We start from the raw sequence: 19565 nt of genomic DNA on the forward strand, positions 1-19565 counted from the left end.
AGACAAAGCAGAGAGTTTTGGGCACTGCTTGTTCTGTACATGATTACACTGTCCTACATTTGCTGCACTAACTACTAGAGCCAATCTCTGCCAGGTTTTCTCTTTGTAGAATGCTATGTATGCGGTGGAGGAGGAAAGATGTTTCAAGATATAAAATAGCTGCATAGCGTCTGCTTATAATCAAAGGTAGCATCCAAATTCAGAGAGCAGTAGAGTGAGGTTGGGCACTGTTTTGGAGGATAGGAGTGTTGCATGTTAGGGAGTGTTGCAGTAACCCTATGAGTCTGGGTGGTTGTTTTTTTTAAAATACAGTGTGTGTAAAGATAGATAGCTGGGTAAGAAAGAAGGGCACATGTATCTGTTGTGTGTATTACAGTGACTAACAAAAAAAGAGAGATTAATTTCTGATAGCAAAATGCCTTCCTCAGCTGCTCTGCCATGAATCAAAGGGTCCTGTCAACGGATGGTTTTTAAAGCATCAAACAGCACTTCAGACAAGTTTGTGCTCTGGGATCCTGGAAGGATGCAGGTTGTTGTTGTTGTTTATAAATATTTTTAATTAATTAGGCAAGAATTTCAATCACATTCAGGAATAAATGAATAATGGGGAGAAATACAGTTGAATGAAAATGAAAATTAAACACACACACACACGCAGTGCAAATTTGGGTTGTTTCATACACAATCCCTGGAAAAATAATCATCTTCTGTATCTGTGATCTCTGCAATGTTATTTGGAACTGAAGCAAGTTATCTTGGTTTAAATGGGTATCTCTGCCAGCTCCACCCACTATGCGTGGGGTTGAAGATTAAGACATACAAGGAGTTAATATGGCTTTTGTGGAGCATTATAAAGCCATGATTTTCTACAGTACATGCATCCATACATGTTTTCTTCTGTGGCGCAATCGCCATAATTAAAAAAATAAAACGCATATGGCAAGTCAAAGAGAGAAGGGGAGAGCCCCATTCCTTGAGTTGCCTGTCTCCCTGACAATGTGCTGTTAAAGCTGGAAGGCTCCCAGTCATTTCCTTAGCTTTACAGCAGTGGTTTGGGAAGTGGTATGGAAGTTTTACTTAATCACAAACTTGGCAGAAGGCACGAGACACCACATGGAAAGCCCTTTCCCTCCAACTTGCTAGCCTTACTCTTTCTAGGCCAATGGTTCCAATTAGCCAAGAACTGCAGACTCCAAAACTTGGAAATTAATCAATAGCCAACTGGAATGCTCTATTGATTAGATTTAGAGATGGAAGAAAGAACATTGGTTTTTGTGTGTGTAAATGTAGACATAACCAAACAATTACCGTACATGTAATGGACACGATGTAGGGTTAAACTTAGGCTGCAATCCTAACTACAGTTTCTAAGGACTACTTCCACTCTGAGCCCGGCTTTGGCTGGGGAGGGCGGGATATAAATAAAATTATTATTATTATTATTATTATTATTATTATTATTATTATTATTTACTTCGCTCTGTAAACATGTGCTGATGCTGAGCACTTTGTGGATCAATCAGGCCCTATACTGTAATTAGTGACCAGCTTTATGAAATGTGTGAGCTTGTGAAACATTTAGAACTGTGCAGCAACCATCTTTCTTTCTTTTTTCATTTTATTTGGCAATATGGAAAGAAATATGGAATTAAAATTAAGTAAAAACATATGCCCTGGACCTCTGCGGATAGAACATTTAACAACCTCATGAACCCCAAACCACTGCCAAGTTTCATCTTTTCAGCTTGTCTGGTAGGCAAAATTTAGTTACAACACCTTTTATCCTATTATCATCATGGCTTAGGACTTAACATATTACCGTATTTTTCATGCTATAAGACGCACCAGACCATAAGACGCACCTAGTTTTTGGAGGAGGAAAACAAGAAAAAAAAAATTCTGAATCTCAGAAGCCAGAACAAGAGGGATCGCTGCGCAGCGAAAGCAGCGATCCCTCTTGCTGTTCTGGCTTCTGGGATAGCTGCACAGCCTGCATTCGCTCCATAAGACGCACACACATTTCCCCTTACTTTTTAGGAGGGAAAAAGTGAGTCTTATAGAGCAAAAAATACGGTAACTTGTCCTGGCCCAATCAAGCTCTAGATTTCTGTTATCTGACACCCCAATATAGAGCAGGAAGTTATGGCTAATCCCAGTTTCTATATTATACAGTGTATACCTGTGAAAACACAGGCCCAGTTCTCTGTCTCAACAAAATATAGCACCAATTTTTAGAGCAAACAGAGTTGCAAAAGGTGCTTCCTTTCTGCAGGAACCTGTCTGTTCCTTTATGCTTCTCGTTTCCCCTTTTCTCCTCAATCCCAGCTACAGCACTAGAAGTGTGCTTGACTAGGACTAGGGTTCAGCTCATCCACAAAGCACCCCCCCAAAATTTGGCCAGTGGTACAATTAGGTAATTTTAGACTCTGGAGTGAATGGTTTTACCAGAAGGAAAAAGATTCTCCTTTCATTAAAAATATGAATTATAGTAGTACCTCGGGTTAAGAACTTAATTCGTTCCAGAGGTCCATTCTTAACCTGAAACTGTTCTTAACCTGAGGTACCACTTTAGCTAATGGGGCCCATCACGCTGCCACCGCACAATTTCTGTTCTCATCCTGAAGCAAAATTCTTAACCCGAGGTACTATTTCTGGGTTAGCGGAGTCTGTGACCTGAAGCGTCTGTAACCCGAGGTACCACTGTACTCTGCTGACTTCAAAAAATGCAGTAACCCAGCCCTGTTGCTGCGTCTGAGGCCCCTCCTGCCCATTCTGCTGAATGGGGTCCTGCCCTGCACCATACTTTACCCACCTCATTTAAGCCCAGATCTCCTCTCTTACTAGAGCAGGATCAGATTTACCGTAAATGATCCTGTCAGATTTGCTGTGACTCCAGGCCTTCCAAGTGTCCCTGTTTTCCAGGAACGTCCCTGATTTAGAGAAGCTGTCCCGTTTTCTGATTTGATCTCAGAATGGAATGGGGCATCCCTATTTTCATCGGATAAATGTTGGAGGGTATGTGACTCCATTGGGTGGTTTCCCGGTAACTCATCCTGGCAGCACAAGGATTACTGCTTCCTCCGCCTCCCACTGTAGGCACCCAGTGCCCTCCCCACATCTGCTCTGGAAACCTGCAAGTGGATTGGGGGGAATTGTGCAAGCAGAAATCTTTGTGCTGATGAAACTGTGTACTTGGTGCCATGTTGCATACAACCCATTTTATTTATTTTACGCAACATGGTTTATTGTTTATTGTGGGTGTCTTGTGTGAGTTTATAACTGTGCTAATAGACTTTTCTGATTTTGTGACTTCACTGAGAGTTGCTGTGTGCACTGCTAAACAAAAAGGTAGCATACTAATCTCTTGAGTCCTGGAGAGGGCTCCTATGAGGGAATGTTTTCCCATAGGTTCTCACACACATAGAAGACTAGAACCTTTCCCCCTGACGTTCTGGGTTCCCTATTTCTTAAAAAAACAAAAAACAAAAACATGTAGGGCATTTTCATGTATGTGGCAGAAGTATCTAGGTAGCATGTGAACCTCCACCTACTGTCAGGAAGAGTCACCAAGAAACAGGCTTAATGCTGTTAAGTTCTTATTTCATATAAAAAAGGATTATTCACTTTGCAGACCCAGAAAGAGGGACTGTTTATTGATTAACACAGTGGTTTTCAACCAGTGTGCTGTGGTACCCTGGGGTGCCATGAATGATGGTCAGGGGTGCCGCAGGCAACACTGGTCTCTGTCCCTCTTTCCTTCCCTCCCTCCTCTGATGCCCTCTCATGCCTCTGCCTCCCAAAGGCTTGTGTGGCTGTTTGTTACAGAAGCCCTGGCTACAAATTCCCCAGGCAAATGGGGCAATCCTCTTCCTAGGCCCCTGTGGAGGCACCTCTCTTTGGGGCGGGCAGGGGCTCAGAGACCAGGAGCAGTGGTGGTAGCTGTCCAGAGGACTCCCAAGGAGAAGGGAGAGGAGAGGAGGCTGAGGGAACACTCCACAAGGGCGGGTGTTTGGAAAAGGGTATGGGGCTGCAGGCTCTGCAAGCAAGGGGTGACCTAACTGGGCTCCTGAGCCCCACAAGGGTGCTGCAGAAAGAAAGTAGTTGGTCAAGGGAGCCATGGACTCAAAAAGATTGAAAACCTCTGGAGGTTAACGCAATTTGATGGGAAAATGAAAGTAACTGCATAACATACTAAAGGGTGGAGCAGCAACTCATAATATTTACAGACAATGTTTAACTCCATACTACCCATTATTATAGTTGTCCTCATGTGCTGCTTCTAAGAATGAGAACTTAGGCTTTGTGTAAAACAGGAGCTTGCTGCTATGGGGTTCTGTGTGCGCGCGCATGTCTATAGAATACATATTTGGAAAAGTTGTTGTTTCATCTGTTCTCTATGCATTTGGACACCGCGTAAGATATCACAACTAAATTTTGCATGATGGTGCCTGAGATCAATGAGCAGTTTTTTGTCTATGTTTGGATATAACTGGACACCATTTTTAGGGTTGCCGTATTTCAAAAAGTATAAAACCAGGACACCCTGAGAGTTGTTAAGCTTTACAAAACGCCAAAAAAACACCCACGATTTTTTTGATTGACAAAACACCACCTTTCAGAAATTCCACCAGTTCCGCCTTTGAAATCCCGGTAATGTCCGGGGAAATCTGGACATGTGGCACCCCTAACCATTTTGAAACATGGTGGTGTAACTTAACTTTTCAAAACTGTACTGATGGGGGGGGGGTGTTCTTATAATTCCTGAGCAATGCATGTGACCTACACACCTAGAGGAATTGATTTTGTTGAGTTCCCTTGGGATCACCTGCTGTGCAATCATGCACATCCCATAATGGTCCAGTCAAGGCTTCTAGTACAACTCTTGCAGCTTGAGTCTCTGTGCCTGTTTGCTACATTTTTAAACGAGTCACTGCATTTGCAATGCAGCTGTATTGAGAGAATGTTATGATATTCTTGCAGAAGACAAGAAGGTAATGGAGATGCAGAAGAGCAGCTGAACCCTCCACATATGCTAACAATCAGTCTCCATTTCCTGGCCTCTGTTCGTGCCTCTGGGGCTGCAGTCCAGTAAACACTTCCCTGGGAGCATGTCCCATGGAACTAAATGGGACTTACTTCTGAACAGAGATGCATAATAGTGCATTGTTAGTGACTGTTTCCTCTTTTAGGACAGGTGTCTGGTTTTGACACAGGGTGTGTTCCTAACCGCAGTTGCAGATGGAAAGATGACCCAAAGGGAGGGACAACAGTAGAAGAAGTATTCCTTTGTCTGAATTTCTGGCTGCTTGCAAAGTAGGCTTCATATACTTTTCCTCCAAGATATGTATCCCTAGAGGATCCCTGGAAAATTCATGTATTCACCGTCACATCTAATGTGCACCTCAATTTTCAGAACCTTGAAACCAAAAAAAGTACAGTATTTGCTGGTGAATGCAAATGTGCCATGGAATCTAATGTGCACCTTAATTTTTGCAACATAATTTGGCCAAAAAAGGTGAGCGTTAGATTCGTTGTTATTGTGGCTTCTTATATTGGATCAGATCGTTGCTATTAATGTTTGATGTTTTATTATGTTTTTATATGTTTTGGAGTTGCTTGGGTAACCCAGCCAGATGGGTGGAGTATAAATAAATTACTACTACTACTTCTACTATGATGCAACCTTGTTAATGCATATTCTTCAATGGATACTTGGAGGATGAATGTTACATCAGCATCAGCTCATATAAGTGGGTTAAAGGGTAGTTTTCCTTCAGACCTTTCTCAAATATATAAAGCTCACTGGACTGTTTTGTTATGACCACTGGCATATAAAATATTGTAATATATAACAGGTTTTATGTACAAATTAACTGCAGGTGTGACACAAGTATTACTTGGACTTGGACAGTTTACTAGGACACACTATTCAAGCAGTCTCTTCTGAACTGAGCTGCTTCTCAAACACTTCTTCTCCAACCCCAGAAGCAGCTCATTCAAGGCATTTCCTATTAAGGAAAAGACTGTGGGTTCTTCTTTTCCATCTGATCAGTCGTCCTCCAGATGGAACTCCAGTTCCCATCAGCCTCAGGCAGCATAGCCAATGATCAGGGATGATGGGAGTTGTAGTTCAGCAAGATCTGAAACACCACAGGCCTCACTTCTGCCTCATATGATAGTCACTTCTCTCTCAGGCAGACCACCATACTAATACAGAAGGTGAGAGAGCACAGCAATCAAAACATGGAAAGAAGAAAGAAGAAGTCGATAGCCATCTTCCCACTCTGAAAACTGGTTGGAAGTGCTGCCCATGCAGCAGTTGTTGAAAAAACACACTTTCTGTTGACAATTTGTGGCCTGTCTTCTTCAGCTGCTTAATATATGCCTGGGAAGATCACTGATGATCATTCCAGGGGGGGAATTGTTGGGAATGGGCTGTAGCTCAGTGGTTAAGCACCTGATTTGCTTGCAAAAGGTCACAGGTTCAATCCCCAGGATCTCCAGGTCAGGCCAGAGGGGACTCCTGCCTGAAACCCTGGAAAGCCACTGCTCTGTCACCAATGCTGAGCTAGAAAGATAGACCAATGTTCTGACTTCCTATGCAAAGTTGATGATCAAGGCTACTATCACTTTGAAGTATGGCCAACCCTCACAGGTCACAGCACAAAGAGATGGTTAACTGCAACCCAAGAATGCATGAAAAGCCCCCACCGAACGCCCTCTTATTCCCACACAATTATGCCCAGTGTTTCCTCTTCCTTGTACATTGTTCTAGCCTGCTGATCAGGTTCTGCTTCCTTACATTTTATATAACTTGTCGCATAGGGTGGCCACTTAATGCACCACCACAAAACCCAAGAGGACTCAACCTGAGGAGCCATTACTATAATGTAAATAGAAGCACAGTATATCTCAGCATGGCGCTTGTGTGCCTCCTTAGTCCCTTGTCCCCACACCAACTGTTGCCGGCCACATTCTAGTAACCTGCTCTCCTGCCTTTGGGTTGTATCCCCTCAGGTTAAGGTGACCTGGTCTGGTTGTCAAGATGAAGAGTCACAGAGTAGACCCCTGAAACTGATGTACACGACTTATGACCCAAGTTAAGTCATGCCCATCAGTTTCATGGGTCTACACTCTGTGACTCTTCATCTTGACTACCAGACTTGGACCAGACATCCCTTAAAAGAGAGGACTTATTCAAGCAGAGGAAATGGCCTCTTTCAAGTCGAATATGTCAATGGTTGTAGTGTTGTTCTCCGAACAGTGCAATATGTTCAATCCGGGTCTGGGGTGGGGAAGCCAGGGCTCAGCTTCCAAGATGGCAAGGTATCTCCCAGCCTTCCTCTCCATCGGAGATCAGACTGCAAGAACAGAGCGCGTGTCGTCCTGTGCCAGGCAGAGGAATTCCACACCCCGATATAAAGTGTCTCTGCAATGTCCTGGCAGCGCACAGCAGCATTCTTACTGAACACATCCCCACAGGATTCTGGTGTGCTGCACCAAGACAATCGCTTCCTTATCTTCTCACTCTTGGGAGAAACAAAAATAAATGACAGGAAAGGCTGAGGCCTACCAGAGCCCACAGGCCTGAAATGGCAAAGCAGCAGCTGAACAGCTCCACCTGAGCAGATTAACACTGGCTAGGATCCCACAGTCAAAACCTTCTCCACTCGGAGAGTATTTGTCTCTTCTTTTGAGTAAGTGCCAAGGGGTGGTGGTGTAAGTTTCCAACCTCAATTCTTGCACATGTGCAAGAAGCACGGGATTTAGGTTACTGCGTGGTCAGAGACAAAGCTTTTGAATAGCTCTCTCTGTGATGTGCGGGGAAGCTGCCTTCTACAGAGCCAAGCCATTGGTCAACAGAGCTCAGTATTGTATATAGACAGGCGTCTTTCTAAATCCTACCTGGAGATGCTGGGGATGGTTGAACCCGAGACATTTAGCGTGGACACTGTATTCTTTGTGCTACACTGTTAAAACCTTTTTATGTGCACTGGGCAATTTAGATTGTGATAGTTTTAGCTGGTTTCATGTTTCACCTCTCTTAATTTTATCATATTTTTGGTTTGTATTATAATATAATGCATTTGTAGTTTTAAATTTATTTCCATGCCACCGTAAAATCTATTATTGGACTCGGTGTAGTTTATAATTTTTAATATAAATAAATAAAATACTATCCTGAAGAAACCTCAGATAGGTATCGAATGTTGCTTGCTTCTTTTTAAAGGATCTGTTTAAGTTGATTCATATTTCCCAAAACAATACACAAACCCAAATGCAGCTGTTTTTCAAAATTCAGACTTCTCCAAATTTTGGCATGCAGTTCTCCAACCAAACAACATATATGGGGGGGGGAGTGTGCATATATTCATGAAAATAATATACAAAAATTGGGGAAAATTCTTAGCAAAAATGTGTAGATTAGGAAAAATGCACATACAAATGTGTGTTGATTTTCACGCTGACTTTTAAAAAAGAACATTCACAAACCAATGTGGAAAGCTGATTTTAAGATTGAAAAATTGGGAAACAGAGATTTGTCTAGCTTAGTGTAGAGACAGAATACTTTAAGATGATATTCATGGTGTGAAATTTGTGAGAAGCTGTCACTCAGATTTGCTTGGTGTAAGTTCTCCTAAGTATGGATAGTAGTAATTCGAGTGCATGGTATGTTCCCATTCTAGTTCTTTCCATATCTCTGAAAGTAATCTCCCAAACACTGTCCCTCCTGCTCACTGCAATTTTAAAATGTAGTGCAAACTGGAGAAAAGTTCTGACTGGTCTGATAGGAAATTGTTTGACTTTGCTTATAAGGGGATTAACGTACTTTGCAATACAGTTAAGCGTATTTATTGAGTAGAGACAGGTGCACGCTGCAACAAAAAAGAAAAAAGGAAAGGAAGAAAAGAGCAACAGTCACAGATGTTCTTTAGTAAACCTTCTCACAGAATTCAAACATATAGAATAACATGTTTGTCTTCTGAGATCTCTTTTTCCCTGAGAAATGAGCAAAAATGTGTGTCAAGAAAGGAATGTTTATGGACAGTGAAAGCTTATGAATATTTACTTGCAAAAATATTAAGTTATATGCTGGGGTTTGCCCCATCATTTTGGCAAGGCTTCATTTGAGCCAAGCTCACCAGGCTTCAGCCCTAGAAAAATGTGCTCATCGTGCCATATTGAAAGCAAGGGCACTTCTAAGCATAGGCAAAGCGTGTTTTCTTTGCCAGTCTGTAACAATGGCCCATCCCTTCTGCGAACAGAAGGCAGAGTTTTGTGATCAGTGGCTTGAGAATGTACATTTCTCTTAGAAATTAACAACGGCACATTGTGAAATCTGTTGTTATAGCAATCTGTCTGAATCAGGAAGCAGAAACAGTCACACCTGACTGTGGCAATCAGAGACAGACTTATTCAAACAACATGATTCAAAAGAGAATTCGTCTTACTTGGTCATGTAAAATGTCCTGAAATGTTGGGTATGTACAGCTACTCTGTAACCTTTATAGACAAACTGTGCAATCCTACACATGTTCAATGGGACTTACTCCCAGGTAAGTGTGTTCTGTATGCTGTTGTATATTATGCAGCTTTAATGGTCTATTCCAGGGTTGGGAACCTGTAGTGCAAGGATTGTATGTAGCCCTCAGCCTAATTTCATGTGGATAACCAAAGGGTGTGTGTGTGGAGGTAAGGCATGAGCATAGCCAAGGGAGGGCAGAGGGGCAGCTGTCGACCCCCCCCCCAGCAAGTAAATCAATAAAAATACTTAACTAACTGAGGTTCTGCCCCTACTGACATGAAGCCTGACCCCTCCCCAATCCTGGCTATGCCCACGGGATAAGGAGTGGCAAATAGAAAGGCAGGTGGCACTGTCTACTTTGAACTTGGTGCCCACCTATTGCCAGCATGTGCCCCCAAATTTATCCTCAAGGCAGCTCTTGGAAGAAAAAAAAGGTCCCCAACACCAGAGAATATATTAAAATTCAGAGGACTAGGATGTAAACATTAATCAGAATATGCCAGCTCCTGAACAGCCAGCATAAATATTCCAGCAAAGCTGTGGGTTGTTTTGTGGCGGTGGTTTTTTTAACAGGAAATTGCCAATATCAACATTTTATCATACATTTTGCCATCAAACACACACACACACACACACACACACACACACACACACAAGCATGAGAACAAGAGGCTATTTACAAGAATGAAGACATTGTCCTGATTTCGGATTTTGAGAAGCTTGAAATGTACACCAGAGCTTCAGGGTAGCTTAGCCTGATCTCTCACTTGAGTTTAACAGCACACAACTGGAACGCAAAAAAGTACCCAAAACCTGTCTTTATACAATGCTGGATAGAACCTCACCTCTAACCCAGAGACAGCACCCTGAATCTGCACACTCCCATTCTATCTCCCAAACAAGCCTCACATTTGCTTTGACTTAAGCTGAAGATTGCCAAAACATCTTTCTTCTTTCTAGGACAATAATTGGGAAAGTATTTTATTTTCTTAAAAACAAAGTAGCAAAGGAGAATATGAGTGGAGATTTCCGCTGCCTTTCATGGAATGCACTCCCTTTTAAAGACGTGGGATCTAGCACTTGCCAGGAGCGACCCTGGAGATTTACAGGCAGATGCTTTGGGAAGACCACACATAACTTTTTGCCGAGTTTTCAGAAACTCAGCATATGACCTCGGCAACCAGAAGCGATTTAGGATACACGACCCACGTTTTAACCCCGGATCACTTGATCCAGAATTACTACCCCCACCCTACCCCACCCAGGGTCTAGTGTCAGCCAACCTGCAGGGCCATTCATTCCTGCATAAATACGCGCGGACTACTTTCCCTGCGTCATCACCTATTTATTTATTTGTGATTATTATATTATTATCATTTGGTTACCGCGCTTCATCTGTAGATCTCAGGGGGCTCACAACATAGAACTACAAGATAAAAAACACAAAATTCATAATAAAAACGAGAACCAAAACAAACCACCACCCGGAGAAATCCTTTCTCCTCTGTGGCAGCTTTGCACACCCAACCTCCACCCTTCCAGCCCCCAGGGAAAGGCTAGAGAACGAGAGCGTTCACACGTGACGCGAGTTTGAGCATGCCCCACGTGTACACGCCAGTCGAACAGCGGCAACCCGGGTCTACAGACACTTCACGGCCCCCCTCCCCTCCCCAGGTACGAAAATCCCCCACACTCCTTCCAGCCAATCGCGCGTTCCCAAAGTTGCCCCGCGCTCCCCTCCCTTTCAGATTATACTTCGGAAGAAATCTCTTTGTTTGGAAGCGGCTGGAGGGCAACGCGCCTCCCCAGCCGCCCCCCTTCCCAAAGGAAGGACTTTAGTGACCGCTGGGCTCCAGCTTGGCTCCTCGACTTGCTTCTTTTTTTGCGCGCGGGGGGTGCGGGGCGGGCTCGCGTCTCTAACTTTTCCTCCCACGCAAGGAGCCTTGCCTCCGGGGCAGTCGAGCACGGTGGCTCGGTTGCTAACTGCTCCTTCCTTCCTCTCTCTCTCTTTCTTGCAGGCTAAAAGTCTCTCTCCCCGCTCTGACCCGCTCACCGATTAGATGCGGGGTGTCTAGCGCGCCAGACCCGCTGCCCTTCCGTTCCCCTCCGGGTGCCTGTCAAAGGAAACCCGTCCAACAAAACTTCAACTCCCCTTAAAAAACTTCGCGCCCCCCGCCGCCGTTACCTTTCTTCCCGATTCGCAGCAGCCCATTTTGCTCCCCTTGCAGCCCATCCCTGTCGCAGCGCGGCGCGGGGAAAGCTCTCGCGGAATCCCAGGGGTTAAGAGCCGCCGCCGCCGCCGCCGCCGCGGGACGAGGAGGTCTCCCTCATCCCGCGCGCTGCCTCCTCCGACGACAAGACCCCGAAAGTGAACCTGACAACAGCCTGCATGAACTTCATGCGGAGACCGTCGCGCGCCGTAAGTCTCCGAAGAGATGCCCCTTCGAATGGTTCTCTTGCAAAAGAAAGAAAGAAAGAGGAACTAGATAAAACTCCAGCTGCGGAAGAGTTAAGAGAAGCATCGCGGTTGTTGATTATACGCGGCCGCAAGAGAGAGTCCGAGATGCAGGGGGCTACTTGACCTCCCAGGAACTTCCATCGCCAAAGAAGAAGAATTATCATTGAATCATCGAATCATAAAACTGTAGCGTTAGAAGGGATCCTGAGGATCATTCTAATCCAGGCATAGGCAAACTTGGCCCTCCAGATGTTTTTGGGACTACAGCTCCCATCATCCCTAGCTAACAAGACCAGTGGTCAGGGATGATGGGAATTGTAGTCCCAAAACATCTGGAGGGTCGAGTTTGCCTGTGCCTGTTATAGTCCAACCCACTGCAATGCAGGAATATATAGCTGTCCCATACGGGGATAGAAACTGCAACCACGCTCTAAAATCATATCATATCATATCAATTACATTTGTCAGTCACTTTATCTTGCCTGGGGCAACCCGAAGCAACTTACAGCCAAACAGACAGACAGGCAGACAACAACAACCCCAGCATAGATATATTAAAACTGAGAGGAAAAAGAAGTAGCTTTTAAAATCCCACCCACTTCCCGGGGCATAGCTAGCTGCTCCGGCACACAGAGCGGCAGGGCAGGGGCGATCCGCCCAGGGGGGCAGTGTGGCGAGCTGCCCATGGAGTCTGCCTGGCGGACGCAAGCCCCACGCTGCCGTTTTGGGCAGCGCAGGGCCCTGAGCCACTGCTTCACTCCCAGGAGAGACGCGTGGCTCGGGCGCGCTGCAGGACAGGCCCCGCATTAAGTGCCCCCCTCCATGGTGAGCCATTTTGTCACCCCCTCAGGGATAACACCTAGGGCTGCCGCACCCCTCGCACCCCCCTTCCTATCCCCCTGCCCACTTCTAAAAGACAAGTAGTTGTAATGAATTAATTAATTTTATTAGTTTCTCTTTTTTTGCCATGGCAACTCAAAGAGACTTATAATATTTTAAGGAAAATACAAACACAAACATGGATACATTAAAACTGGCATTGGAAGAACAATTTAAAAAGACAATTCTATTTTTTGTTGTTGTTAAAATAAATTAAAACATCCCACCCATGCAGAAAAGAAAAGAAAAGAAAAGCCACAAATAATATAAGCCATATGTATGCATGTAGACTAGGCCTATGTGTTTCATGGCTGGGTAGGGGTTTGGACGCAGGTCTCTCCTCACCTACTGTGACATTTGAACCATTACACCACACTGGCTGTGATTTCATAGAGTTGGAATGGTCAATCCAAGAGTCATCGAGTCCAACTCTCTGCAATGCAGGAATATGCAGGTAGCCCATATGGGGATTAGCAACCTTGGCTTGATCAGCACCACATTCTAACCGAGTGAGCTAACTGGAGTTTCTTCTTCTTAGATTTGTACCCTGCCTTTCCTTAAAAGCCCAAGACGGTGATGTTGCACTTTCTGCTTTTGGCCCCATTTTAAACAGGATATGAGTGGGTTGGTGGAATATATGCATTTGGAGTTGCATATGCCTGGCATCTTTTTTTAAACTGGGCCCTCAGCTCCGAAGCATGTACAGTTACAGCGCTATACTATGCAAGTGTCTGCTCAGAAGGAAGTCCTGTTGAATTTAATGGAGCTTAATCCCAGCAGTAGCCATGAAATTAAAAGACGCCTGCTTCTTGGGAGAAAAGCAATGACAAACCTAGACAGCATCTTAAAAAGTAGAGACATCACCTTGCCAACAAAGGTCCGTATAGTAAAAGCTATGGTTTTCCCAGTAGTGATGTATGGAAGTGAAAGCTGGACCATAAAGAAGGCTGATAGCTGAAGAATTGATGCTTTTGAATTACGGTGCTGGAGGAGACCCTTGAGAGTCCCATGGACTGCAAGAAGATCAAACCTCTCCATTCTGAAGGAAATCAGCCCTGAGTGCTCCTGGAAGGACAGATCATGAAGCTGAGGCTCCAATACCTTGGCCACCTCATGAGAAGAGAAGACTCCCTGGAAAAGACCCTGATGTTGGGAAAGATGGAGGGCACAAGGAGAAGGGGACGACAGAGGACGAGATGGCTGGACAGTGTTCTAGAAGCGAGTAACATGAGTTTGACTAAACTGCGGGAGGCAGTGGAAGAGAGGAGTGCCTGGCATGCTCTGGTCCATGGGGTCACGAAGAGTCGGACACGACTAAACGACTAAACAACAACAACAATCCCAGGGAAAGAGCTCTAGGATGACGGCTACAGAATCCCAAGCATCTGCAGCCCAAACACACACAAACAGTGGCTGACGGCCTTGCTCAAACCCGGCAACATTTCACAGGTACATACATTCCTCTTTCCCACTTGTGTGGTGTTTCCCGTCTGGATTTAAGGGCAGCGCTGCAGCGGGTTTTGTGGCATGTTGTGGTTTTGGCTGTTCCTCAGCCCTGCCGTCTCCTTTCCCTCAGAGCAGCCCAGTATTAGCTGTAATACGATAACCTTTTCGGATATGTTGATAGGGCGGGCTTCCTGCTTTCTGGGCAGCAGCATGGCAAGGGAGTGTTGTGGTTACAGACTTCAGTTACAGCACATGTTTGTTTTTAAAATGTTGCCATTTAAATCGGGGGCCCTGGGCGAGATTCGGTTACATCCCTTAAGACCCTTCCCTCAGTAAGAAGAATGGCAAATGCTTGGCTGGGAGGAATCCAGATAAATGGACACGTTTGTTGCCTCCTCCTTGGAAGGAAAAAAAATCTGATAAACTAGCTGGCTGTAAATAATTACAGGGGCATCCATATTTGCATGGTGCCTGGTGCCTGGGATACAGTATATCCTAGTGTGCAGCAAAGGGTCTTTGCTGCAGAGATCTAGTTCATTCAGCTGGCTGGCTGTATCCAAAGACATGGAAACTGGGAGCCTTTGGCGTCCATCCATAATATGGCTCTTGAGGCAAGTGCACTGCTTTTCCAGGGATATTGTGAGCCTGTTCCTTCTCCTCCCACAAGTGGCTGGCTGGCCACTGTCAGAAGAGGATGCTGGACTAGATGAGCCTGATCTGGGCTTTTCTTAAGTTCTTAGGTTCTCCAAGACTTCTGGTACAATGCCGTCTGGGCCAGGGAGAGCAACAGACCTCCACTTTATTCTGCCTCTTCACACATGTCTTTGCCTGTGAGGTTCACCTGGCTTGAGAGCAGGCTCTTCCAACAAAATGTTGCAGCGCTGCGGTTAGCATCGCTCTTCGAGGATATCCCATTCCATTCACCTTCCCTGACACTCTTATTGCATGGTGTGATTCCTTTCGTGCGGTGCAATGGTTAGAGTGTTGGACTAGGACCTGGGAGAGTGGAGTTCTAATCCTCACTCAGCCAGGAAGCTCACTGGACGACCTTGGGCCAGTCAACGTCTCTTAACCTGACCTACCTCACAGGGTTGTTGTGAAGTTGAAACAGGGAGGAGGAGGACCATGTCCACCACCTTGAGAGCCTTGGAAGACAAAAGTGGTATATAAATGTCAACAACAATGGCCAATGATCAGTCCCACCACTTTGACCATAATACAGCACCTGACTTCATTATTTATATGTATGATTTATGGGAAGGCGGAAGGAGGAAGCCTCTTTCAGACTCAAGGTAAGTGGCTGAAAGAGGAAACAGCTACTTCCTGTTGCTGCTGCTGCCTCCTCCTTTCCTCTCCACCCCATCTTGGATCCTGCATCTGAGGGGCATTCACATGCCTCTTGAACTCCCCCAGCTTAACAAGCAGATATTTAAACTCAGGGCATGTCTTGTTAGCAGTGCCCCACAATTTCAGTCTGGCCTTGGTGTGCCAAACCTGAATAGCAGGAAGCAAACACAAAGCAAATATCCCGGGAAAGCCGCTGCAGCTTCTAGCATGACACTTGCTATGTAAACTGCACAACCAGCTCTGGGCCTTCGAGTGCTACTGCTTAAAGCAGGGGTGTCCAACCATTTGGGGCACATTTGAGAATCTAAGGAACTCTCATGGGCAGCACAAAAACGCCATGTCACACGCAGAGGAAAAACTAGTGATGGTCAGACCAAAAATGAATGAGACATAAACTAAAAAGCAAGACCCTCCCCACAAAAAAATAGGCAACCTGCTCCCAAGCAAACAATCCCCAAAGACGCAAATACTCATTTTAAAAATAAATAAAATAAATAAAAATAAAGATTGTAATCTGAGGGTGTTGTGGTGCCCATTGGCACCACCTTGGGAACCCCAGACCTAAACATACAAAGGATGTCAGATCAGAATTGCAAAAATAATGGGGGGGGGGCTCTTGTGTCTGAAGTAATACAAAGTATCAGTTAGATGAATGGGTAATGTTTAGGCAAGACTGCCCAGACACCTTTACTGCTCATTTTAATGATCTTTAAGGGTTTTTAATTTTACAACTGTTTTCCTTAATAACTTTATTATTTCTAGTAAACCCCTTTTAGAGGTTTCATTATAATTAAGTGATATACAATTTCGGTTAGTTAAATAAAGTGCTGAAATAATGGCTTTGTGCGTGTTATTAACTATAGGAATGTGATGTCTTACTCTATAATAAAATTGTAAGTCTGTCGTCATGCTGCATTTTTTTCATGGCTGCCAACAGGCAGCTCCAACATGATGACAGACTGGCAGGGAGGCAGGCAGGTGAGCAAGCAAGCAGTGTGGGAGGCAGGTGGCCCAGGAGAGCTGCTTAAAGGGAGGAGGAGGCACTTCTGGAGGCACTTGGGCTCTCTGAAGTGCCTCTTAACCTCCTGTAAAAGGAGTTGGGTCAAGTTATGAGGGAGTGGTAGCGGTTTGGGACGGGGGTGGTGGGGAGTAGGTGGGTGGGGTATAAAGGGAGAAGGACTTAGCTGGGGGCAGAGGAAGGGGGCTTGGCAGGTAGGGGGATTGTCAAGCAGAGCAAGCGGGGTGGCAGCCCCAGTTAAGAATGCAAGTGTATAATAACTACCAGAGTTCCACTTTGTCTCACAAAGTTCACAAGTACGGCAAGATGGAGACAGACATTTCAAGAGCACTTCAGTTAGGAGCAAGGTGTGGAAACAAGGCAACCTTTTGTTGCCAGTGTCACTTGTCACTTCAATGCTCAGTTGAATCTATGCTTCGGTTTGTGGAGATGGACTCCCCTAAGTAGGTTCAAATCGCCGTGACAGAGTGAGCTCCCATTGCTCTGTCCCAGCTCCTGCCAACCGATCAGTTCGAAAGCACACCAGTGCAAGTAGATAAATAGGTACCGCTGCGGCAGGAAGATAAACAGTATTTCTATGCATTCTGGGTCATGGTCTTCTGTTGCGCCAGAAGTGATTTAGTCATGCTGGCCACATGACCCAGAAAGCTGTCTGCATACAGCCCTCGGCTCCCTCGGCCTGAAGCGATATGAGCGCCGCAACCCCATAGTTGCCTTTGACTGGACTTAACCGTCCATGGGTCATTTACCTTTTTACTTTTATATTCAGTAGCACAGATGCCCTTCAAAATTGGAGTCCTCTGGCAGCCCCAAGCAATTAAGTTGTGCTGCAGTCACCCAGATGTGGCTGCCAGGCATTGGTGGAGCAGGTAGTGACACTGCAAACCTTCATGGGACCTGATTCTTATCCGTCAATCAAACTACTGTACTCTGCAATGTGTACAGCATGAGCAGCCTGAAGCTGCTAAACCAGCTGCCTGAGTATGGTACTCTGGAGTTTGGGGCCCCGCCTGCTGGATAGAAAATGGAAGTGCATTTCTATATGGGCTGGGAAAAGTTCCTTCCAAGCTCTTTCCTCTAGAATTGGAATCATTCGTTTCACCCAGCTGTCATTGTCAAGCTGCTGCATTCCTGTACCTGTTGCGTGGTTTTTTTCCCCAGAAGTGGTGACTTGCAGCAGATTTTTTTCCTGACTTAGGATGCAATTGCTGCTCTCCGCGAACGAAGCATCGCTGACGCATTTGACAGGACAAGCGGGCCATGCTGACACAGGCTGCACAATGTGTTTCTCCATTGCTTACAACCCGGAAATGATTAAAAGGAAAGAGCCAGGGTCATGGGCAGAGCGGTCAGGAGACGTGGAAGCCGCTTGAAGCCACACCAAATGGGGACATCGCTGCTCGTTGAAAACCGCAATCCTTGATAGCACAAGGATGGAAGAATGAGGAAATCCCAACGAAAGAACAGTGGCAATAAAAATGGATGAGTTATGCAGAACTGGCTAAATTGGCATACAAACTGCGGGACAAGGACAACTGTGACTTTAAGGAAGAATGGGAGCATTTTACAAATTCTCTAAAAAGACAACAAAATGAACTGGACTCCTTGGCAGGGTTTGAATAAACATATACAAATTTATTGGTTGATAACATGATAGATAGATAACGTAAGGATATGTATAATTTTATAATATGTGCTGAGAGATCAGGGAGAGGAGCTATAGGAAGTCTCTGGGATGGGGGAGGGAGGGTAGGAAGGGGGAAAGGGGGGGAAATAATATGATATGTTTTGATAGTTTGTATGTTAAAATTGTTAATAAAAGTATTTAAAAAGAAAGAAAGAAAGAAAGAAAGAAAGAAAGAAAGAAAGAAAGAAAGAAAAACTGCAGTCCTAAGCATGCTTCCTATGCAATAAGCGTCAAGGCTGGGATGTTTCGTTAGAGTCAGCAGCAAGTAAAACTGAACGTGGACTGCAATAACAAATGTAGCACTTTGTCCCCAGTAGGGAAAACAGTAAGCCATCTTGCTGGAGACTGAATGCGGTAAAAGCAGGGAGTGAGCAGCTGCAATCTTCTTTTAAAAAGGGAGACACCTGCATTAACACTTGGCATTGCCAAGGTAGTTTTACTTGACAATGGAATGAGTCCTGTATTAGAGTCTAACACTCACTGGGTACACAGGACACCAAGAATTGGAAGGGACTAAGCAGTGCTTTTTTCTTAAAAATAAAATGTTTAGGGGTACTCTCATTTTCCTACTCATATTGAAATACTGCCCCTCAATGAGGTCAAACTTAGATTCGCAAAATGTTTAGGGGTATGCATACCCCTGCGTACCCCCAGAAAAAAGCACCGGGACTAGGGGCATAATCTAGACTGACCCCTCAAATCCACAACAGTATTATATATATGTCGCCCACACACTGGTGTTCACTGGAAAATGTAAAAAACGGAACTTTGCTTTTCGACCATTTAACCTGAGAAGAATTGGACTACTGCAAGGGATAATTCCAAAAAGCGTTTTGTTCTTGTCCAATGTCAATAGGCTCCACTAAAGGGCAGTTCTCACAGTATTATCTTTAGGCAACTGATCAGTTGCCACGAGAACCTTATCACTGATATGAAAAGCTTCTAGTTACTTGTTCCTCTAGCTGACTTTCCCTGTCCTTGACACAGTCCAGTATTCATTTTTTTCTTTTGGGGCTATATATAATTGCATTCTAGACAGCTACTTGTTCAAAGTCGGATCTAGGGGAGTGTGACTGGTCGCACCCAGCACAGAGCTTCTGGGGTGCCACAACTATTACATCCAACAGAAGGCGAGAGGTGGGGGAGGGTGCCCAATTTTGGCACCGCACAGGGCACCACTGAAATTTGAGGTGCCAAGGTCCAC

At 45.0% G+C, this 19565-nt stretch overlaps 1 protein-coding gene across 2 annotated transcripts in view; it reads right to left on the reverse strand.

Annotated features, from left to right (window-relative positions):
- Window positions 1-11937, reverse strand: part of CCDC69 (coiled-coil domain containing 69) — a 30757-nt gene extending 18820 nt beyond the window's left edge. Inside the window, exon 1 of one of the 2 annotated variants that reach the window (XM_053377058.1) lies at window positions 11712-11937. In XM_053377058.1, the coding sequence (XP_053233033.1) occupies window positions 11712-11759 (48 nt within the window). In that variant the 5' untranslated portion in view covers window positions 11760-11937. The remainder of the gene's footprint in view (window positions 1-11711) is intronic. The other variant, XM_053377057.1, reaches the window with a different exon arrangement.
- Between the last annotated feature and the right edge of the window lie 7628 nt (window positions 11938-19565).

Source organism: Podarcis raffonei, chromosome 2 (assembly GCF_027172205.1).
Source record: "Podarcis raffonei isolate rPodRaf1 chromosome 2, rPodRaf1.pri, whole genome shotgun sequence".
Classification (NCBI taxonomy): domain Eukaryota; kingdom Metazoa; phylum Chordata; class Lepidosauria; order Squamata; family Lacertidae; genus Podarcis; species Podarcis raffonei.